General features: G+C 38.2%; 1 protein-coding gene across 4 annotated transcripts in view; it reads right to left on the bottom strand.

Annotated features, from left to right (window-relative positions):
- Positions 1 to 551: 551 nt before the first annotated feature.
- Positions 552 to 8360, bottom strand: part of dyrk1aa (dual-specificity tyrosine-(Y)-phosphorylation regulated kinase 1A, a) — a 114692-nt gene continuing 106883 nt past the window's right edge. For all 4 annotated transcript variants that reach the window (XM_043701351.2, XM_043701348.2, XM_043701347.2 and 1 more), the window contains 3 exons: positions 7650 to 7956; positions 5123 to 5247; positions 552 to 4347 (listed from right to left, as the gene is read on the bottom strand). In XM_043701351.2, coding sequence (XP_043557286.1) covers positions 3736 to 4347; positions 5123 to 5247; positions 7650 to 7956 — 1044 coding nt within the window. In that variant the 3' untranslated portion in view covers positions 552 to 3735. The remainder of the gene's footprint in view (positions 4348 to 5122; positions 5248 to 7649; positions 7957 to 8360) is intronic.

Below are 8360 nucleotides of genomic sequence, written 5' to 3'. Positions count from 1 at the left end.
ACAAGAATCACGACATGTTGTTTGGCAACTATTACAAAGCATTTGTTCAGCAGTGTAATGTCTTCGGTCTGATGCAACATTTTTGAAAAAGGTAAATTACGCTCCCACATACTCTCTTCTTCTTTCCTTGCCAACCCCAAAAGCATACCAAATGGTTGATGATACATTGCATCCATAACAGGAAGATGAACTCATTAAGGAAAGTTAATGAGATACCTGGTAGACAGCAATCATGCTGCCACACAGTTCACATGGAGGCAAGAAAAAGAAAACTAGAGAATTCAATTCTAACCATTTTTAACAGCCACGTATGAAGTAGTTGGGAACAATGTGCTTCAGAATGCATGTGAAGGTTAAATCACTTGTGAATAAGGTGTTCTGTTTCTGCAAATAGAAGCATACATTGTCCCAATGACAACTTTAATGGATCCTTACCATGTTGTTATATTATGTACTTTTGCATTGTTATTGTTAAAGAAACAGAGATAAATAATTGTGTTAGCTCTCCGGACTTGGAGACTTAGAAATAAAACACACACAAAAGGACAGTATGAGGACCAATTGATCAATTATTTATCATACATAAGACTGCATGACTATAATACAAAGGGCTTGTCTTTTGTCATTTAACATATTACAATATACACAGCAAGTCTTGACTAGGTCTTATAATCTCTGGACACAGGTACTTAACCTTTTTCCATGCTGTTTATGGTTTACAATGCACAGTCAGAAGTCCTGTAACCAAACTGTGTAGTCAAGCAAACAAAACTGGACTGTAAATTGAGGCGAAACAGGAGAGAAAAGGGGAGATGCGAGCAAGAGCGCATGCTGATGAAAGTGCCTAGAGCAAGGCAGTGCCAAGACACTAATGAAACACACGCAGACACAAGACAAGAGGCGCACACACATGAAGAAAGAAGGTGTGCATATTACATGACTGGTTGTAATACAAATGTTAACTGTTAAGAATCAGATCTAGATCTGATAAGTTTGGATTTAGAAACAGATCTCACATAATAGCTATTTGTATTTGGCATTTATTAGATTAATAGCAGATGATACAGCATTAAGCACTCTGCCTAACTTAGGTATTGAGTGTGTCAGTATTGATCAATGCTATTTAATATCCAAAATCCTAACTAAGATCCAACATTGCACCCATAACTATATGTTTGTGTTTCTCTGGCTTTGCTGCTCAAAATTAGAGAGATTTTGATCTCTGGAATTTGCTTCAATGGAGATCCAAGCATTTTAAAAAGGCCAGCAGCAAGTCTTAGCCAAGAACATTCCATCAAAAAAATTGAATTCAGCCCTCAATAAGGTTATGATTTAATGTCCCCCACTCTGGACTTCACTTACCAACATTCAAGGTCAGATCTACAACTCTGTAAGTGAGCGAAGAGGAGTTGTGTTACATCACTTGAGATATCTATCCATCCCTCAGTTTTTTTTAAAAAATATTTGAAATATAATGCTGTACCATTAAAGTTGATATCAGTGAAATTATATATTGACAGTTGTCCAGGTTGTAGAAAGACACTTATAGTTAACGATCAACTGACACCAAAGTCAAAACTGACTGGGCTCTTCCAAAAAAAATGATCACTGGGCACAGGCCAAGTATTACTGCTTGGCAACTGGTGAAAAAGGAGTCAAATTTCATAGACTACTGACACTAAAGCAGACCGAAAGTGGATTGCTTTTCCTGGTACTGATCTAGTTGGATCAGTAAGTTCGGCTAACCTTTTTAATAACATCTTGTCTTCAAATTTATTAAGAGGTTGCATTTACCATAAAGTTGCAGTTGTCATACTGCATTTTCTGTCCACAGATTTATGTGCCCTTTTAAATAAAAACAAAATGGCTTATTTTGGCTCAGGTGAGTTCGTATCATCTATATCTTTTTTACAGATGAGTCTCCCTTCTTTAGCATGCGCAATACACAGAATGGTCCATTAGAATATACAGGTATTAGCACAAAACTAAAATGATCGTTCTGCACCAACTGCATTGTAAATGGTTGGTCCTTCCACCTACTTACTTGAAAAAAGACCTCATCTAATTATCTGGTCTGTATCAACGGTTATGTGAGGTCTAATGGCCTGCCAAACAAGCATCTAATAACTGAACTTAAAATCAGAATGTATTCCTCAGGTTTTAAAAGAATCCCTTTTTGGGTGAAAAGACAGTAAAATGAAACTACGACATATTCAGATTGTGAAAGTACTGCATAAAGCTATCAGTTCCAGTTTTGTTAAGCATTAGGTATAGCCATAATTATAATTAACATTTAAAAGGAAAAATGATCTAAACATACCTTATCAAAAGTGCAGAACTGCTACATTATTGGTTACAGACATCTATGTGCTATAAAAACAGCTTTGGTACAATAAATTATCAAAAAAGGAAAATAAATTCTTGTAAAATTCACAGCATAATCGTGAGGCGAGAGCAGTCACATAAAATTCTGCATTTTAAAAATGTTCGAACAGGAGTTGTCTTTGCGCAAAAATTGTCTTTGTCGTGCTGAAGGAAAAGCAATTAGGATGGGTTGGGAGAGGGAGAGAAATAAGTCCAAGGAAGGACAGTTATATTTATCTCAGCAAATTGGAGATCACGCCTTCTGTGACCTATAAGAGAGGAAGTAGCTTTTATGACATGACACACGTGACCTCTCATGACCTCTTCAATCCCTGCAACTGGTGGTGGTGGTGGTGTGGTGATAGTAGTGGTAATGGGGTAAGAGCCAAGGGAGAGAAAAAAAAGTGGGAAAGGATCAGTTTATTTATCCTCCAACAAAGGCCTCATTAATTACCCATGCTTGCTTTGTTTAAGAAAAGTTAAGGACTATCTGAAAGTTTAATGACCTTTGCACAATGGCATGTTAAATGATAAGCCTCTTAAAACAATTTTTTTCAGTCAATGTCCAAAATCGAAAGGCCAAGGATATTCAACTGCCACTCAAAAATGTAAGCAGTAGGTCAAGAACGACCATGATTTCCACTCACTGCGTTTCAATGACTGGACCAAAATGAACATTCAATCGCTACTTAACCGTTAATTGATTCAACCAATGAGGGCCAAAAAAATTTCCAAAAGTTCCTGTAAGATTAGAACAAGGTTGTTTTACTAACCACCACTCAGCATGCCAGATGTGCTTTGAAATTTCATTTACAGTGTCCTCTCAGTTCAGACTCTGCTCTGATGGCAGCTAGCTCCACTTTATCAAGCCCTCCTGTTCTGCAGCACATCACAGGACCGTATTAGGATGTTCCGGTACTTGGGGACTTTGTTTTTTAAGAAAGTTGACACAAAATAGGTCAGAAAAGACTGAAGTGTTGACTGTTCATAAAAACAATCTGCAGTTCCATTTCTATTTTTTTTCCCAGGTGGCTTTTAAACTAATGCTGCTACTTCACCCATGCCAGGTTGTGCTAACACAGGTGGCAGGATGCTGTGTAAGAGAATTGTAGCATAAGGTGAGACTACACCTCAGGATGACCCATAACATGAAGTGTAAGGTGGTTTCTGGGCATGAATCCAGTCTTAAGCACTTGCACTCCACAGTCCATTAGCAAATTCCTTTTCAATTTAAAAATATAATCAGCTCTGCGCTCTTGACCTGTCCATTCCGTTTCCTTTGTTCCAAAGCAGCACTGTTCTCAATGCACTTTTTGTTAAAACCCCCACCTTGAAGACACACAAACAAAAACAAACCCCATCTCAATGTAGTCACGAGCTTGCGACGGGACTCTGCTGAACGCAAACACCTACCATTGGAGATTCCTCCCTATCCATTCCTTGCCGCGTTGACAAATGGCCTTCTGTCATATAATGGGCAGAACCAGCTGTTGCTGAAAATTGGTACACTTGTGGGCCAGACACTCCCGTCTCTTGGCGGGGATTGGAGTATGTACCCAAGTTAATGTCCACAGTGCCATTCTGAGCAAAGTCCAAAGTATTGGCAACAACAGGCCGGTTGTGATAAGCTTGAGACCCAGAAACAGAAGAGGAGGAGGTTGACGAAGAGGAGTTTGAGGAAGACAAGGACGTCATGGAGTGGTGGCTATGTCCCACTTCCATAGAGTCCTGGGCAACGGAGCCGTTTGTTGGGGAGTTATAAGCTCGTGGTCTGTTCCGGGTGCTCATGGCCTGTCCATGATGATGGTGGTGATGATGGTGGAGGTGATGATGGGAGCTGTTAGAGTGATGGTGATGTAATGCACTCGGCTGCTGGGGAACAATGTGGAACGTTGTTTCCTGAACTGGATGAGTTTCAACAGTGATTTGTGTTGTAGCATCGCCAGGCGTCCATCCTAATGCCACAGGGTACTGCTGTCGAACCTACATTTTAAAAATGCACAGTAAGAAATCCATTATTTTGCATTTAACTTCAAAACAATAAGCACATTCATTACTGTTAAGATGCCGCAGCGGATCAGAGGATATCTCCAGCATGAATATGTTTTAAATAAGTTGGCATTTCATCCCAAAACCAATGATCCTGTTAATATTGGTGTGAGATATAATGCATACCTGTATAACATGGATTTAACAAGATCGGTTTTAAGTGTTTACGAGCGTAAGAAATACACACACACACACAAACAGTATTGGTGGCTCTCAGAGTAGTTTAGGATAATTGAGTATAAGAAACATGTGAATGACTAAAACAAATGAACTGAACAGAAATGTCTAAGCAGCAAAGACAAAATTAACAGCTCAGAATCATTCTTAGCATAAATAAAATGAAGTGAGAACGGGAAACAACTTCTGTCAAGATGACTATGAATTCCCTGCCCACTTCACTTTAACACTGCAGACCACTATACTTCTCCTTCAATTCAGAATTTGTGACTGTTAAGTTTTCCATGGCCATTGTGCCAGTTGATCGGAGACATGTTTACCATGGATAAGTCAGATGTGATTTTTAAGTATCATGCAAAATACAGCTTGATGCTCATCTGGTAAATTCCCATCCAGTTGATGTGCAAGGACTGACTACAGTAAACACATACGTGGCTGACAGAGTTAGGTGTCAGACATCACTGGAATTCAAGCTTGCAATCATAGGACTGGAGAGGCAGGAGTGGAGATTTACATCAAATGGAGAACTCACCTGTGGGCTGTGTGTCTCACAGTCCATTGCCTGGACAGCTCCACTATAATGGCCACCACTATGCCGATGCTGATGTGTTGGGTCTGACCTTGCCCTCCCACTATTACTTGTCCCAGAAGAGCCACCTGTAAAAGATGAACATCAATAGGTATTTCACAAGACGCCAACACACAAAGCATCGTGTGAGATGTGGTTAGAGGTTTGTAATGGAGGTGGGATGGTAATTGGTGAGGAAGAGGAGATGAAGAAAAGCAGGAAATTCTCTCAGTGTAATGTAATAAATTTACTAACATTCTGCATTTATTCTTTAAATACACAGCAACATGAGGCAAGACACTGCAAGCTTTCAATTTAAATACTGTTAATATATTCGCTCTGGATATCCATCAGGAAATGGCTTGAACCAGACAAAATATTCAACAGTGAGCAGAAGTATTGATTGTTTTAGCATTTACATGAAACATGGGAAAAGGCATATTTTGAAATGAATTACAAAGCAATACCACAAAGAGAGACTGACACAATGTCATTAACCAAAAGCGAGGTCATTCATTTTTAGAGCAAAATATGCCACTGTTTTGCAACAGACACGTCTGCATGTACTAAACACACAAATAGATTTAAATAAGCATCCAAGCCCATATGGAAGACAAACTTCTCCAAACTTTAACGGAGTGTATATAGTGTGTCCCCTAGCAGGTTGCAGACAAGGTCGAAAATCTTTGAGAGCCCAGAGATCATAAAATTGTCACTTAGAGAACAAGAATTAAAGCCTAATTTTTAATCAACGCATTTTCAATTTTTTTGGCCTCCTTCTATCTGGCTCCAGTACAGTTTAGAAACAGACAGTGATTGCAGTAGTAACACTAAAACTTCAATTTTAATATGGATATTAGGAAATATTATTAATGTAGAACAGAAACACATTCATATCTCCTGAAAAACAATTCGTGTTACAGAGGCATTGTCCTAACGATTTCTCATCATTTAAACATCTACAAGCAATTTCAAAACTGCATTATGGACCCTTCAATAACTGAAAACTATATATTTTTTATTCACAGGATGAGGGCATTGCTGGCCAAGTGGCATTTATTGCTCATCCCTAATCGCCCAGAGGACAGTTAAGAGTCAACCACATTGCTGTAGATCTGGAGTCACTTGTAGGCCCAACCAGGTAAGAATGACAGTTTCCTTCTCTAAACGACATTAGGAAACCAGATGGATTTTTTTTCCCCTTGACAATGGATTCACGGTCGTCATTAGACATGATAATTACAAATATTTATTGAATTCAAATTTCACCATCTGCTGTGGTAGGTTTTGAACCTTGGTTCCCAGAACAGTCCAGTGATAATACCACTAGGCCATCACATTCCCATATATATAACTCAATACATTTTGCATTAATACCACTTGTACATTTTGAGAACATTTTTTGATCAATTTTATTTCATGATATTGGTTGATATATTTTTAAAAATCACTTCCACATTAAAAAAGATAATTCTGAAATGTGGAAATGCTATGAATCGGATTTGACTACTTGTACCTCTGTTGATAATTTCGGAGGGTTTCACTAAGTCATGAGCACCTCAAACAGAATTAAATATAACAATGGATAATACAGCAAACTTGGTGCCCAACTTGTTGCATAAAGCGAAAAAGGATGAATTTAAGTGTAATTATGCATCTGCCTTATTCCAAATTGTACCATATTGTTCGCAGAAAGACATAAAACTAAAGATATATAATAGCATCACAGTTACCATGATTCTGGTGTGTGGGAAATGGGAATGTCATATGCACTCTATGTCATCTAACTAAACATTAGTAGACTGGAACCTTCTAGCTTGATCTTGAATTTCTTATCTGTGCAGTTTGTGCATGTTTATTATCATCTTCCTTTATAAAATGTTTAAAAAAAATCCTTACAAACCCATTTTTGAGTGTTAGATAGACAAAATTGCTCAATTTCATTTTTGACAACAGGGTACAATGTTATACAAACTTAAAATATTACCTCAGGATTAGCCCAGTTTTCAGGATTAACAAATAAAAGCAAAAAAGAGTTCGTGCAACTTCACTGTCTGACAAACCAACATTCCTACTCAGAAGATAGCCTGGGAATTAGATTCAAATCTCAAAAAACACATTAGCCTGATATTATATTCAATTGTCATATTGTTGCTCTTCTGAACTGAGCAATTAACATTTTACATCTGACCTTTTAGATATTCAAGGTTGAATATTTCACCTAGTTTTTCTGGAATCAATAGCTCTCACCTTAAAAATTAACCCAATAACAATCACAGTTTCACGAAGACAATGTGATTGACTCTTAATTGCCCTAACGAGCCACTCAGCTTAAAAGCATTTAGGAATGAACAATAAGCATTGGCATATCTGTGACACCCACATCCCATGTAAGGAAATATACATTAAAAAGATGTTTCATACAATTAAACAATATATAAAGGAAAATACTGAATTAGTTTGCAGTCTCTAATATTTTGCAGATGCATACCTGAGCTCGAAGATGTGCTAGAAGAGGTGCCTGTAGACTGCGACTGTTCCATGGCTGGACTTGTTGATACACTGTTACTTGTGTTTGTCCCTTCATCTGCTGTCTTTTTGAAAAAGCTGTGTTGCAGTGCATAATAGGGAGCTATCCGTGTCTTCGGATCATAGTCCAACATCCTCAGAATCAGGTCCTTAAACTTCAGGTAATCTGCTACGGTATGACCAGACTCGCCAGCTCGCCGCCCACCAGGACCCCCAGTTTCAACACCAAGGATATTGTGAAGTTTTCGGCTTCCTGGTGGCTTATATTCCTGGAATAAAAAGGTATTGATTGTGACTGATTATACTTTAAATAAAACATTGCACTGGGCTAAAAAAACTCATCATGCATATCCATATAAATCAACAGACCCCGAATCTTTGAGGGCTTCAGTAAGTCATCAGCACTCATACAGAATTCAATTTAATTATAGACTATGCAGCAAACTTGGACCCCAACATAATACATTAAATGAAGGAGAATGCAGTAATAATTGTAATTATACAGTGGCTTGATCCAGATTTCTATCAGTGTTTGCAGGAAAGCAACAAGCTGAAGTTACATACTTGCCAAAGCAAAGAAAGAAGGACTTTAGAATCGGTTTGTCACTCTGGATCACGTTCATACCTTTGACCGTTATAGCAATACTGGCAGAAGGCCAGAGAGGTGAAGAGG

This window comes from Chiloscyllium plagiosum, unplaced genomic scaffold (genome assembly GCF_037043375.1).
Source record: "Chiloscyllium plagiosum isolate Xiang-an unplaced genomic scaffold, Cpla_swu_hap1 HiC_scaffold_12, whole genome shotgun sequence".
Lineage (NCBI taxonomy): Eukaryota > Metazoa > Chordata > Chondrichthyes > Orectolobiformes > Hemiscylliidae > Chiloscyllium > Chiloscyllium plagiosum.
Note: the sequence above shows the minus strand (reverse complement) of the source record. Positions and strands in the feature narration are given on the sequence as shown.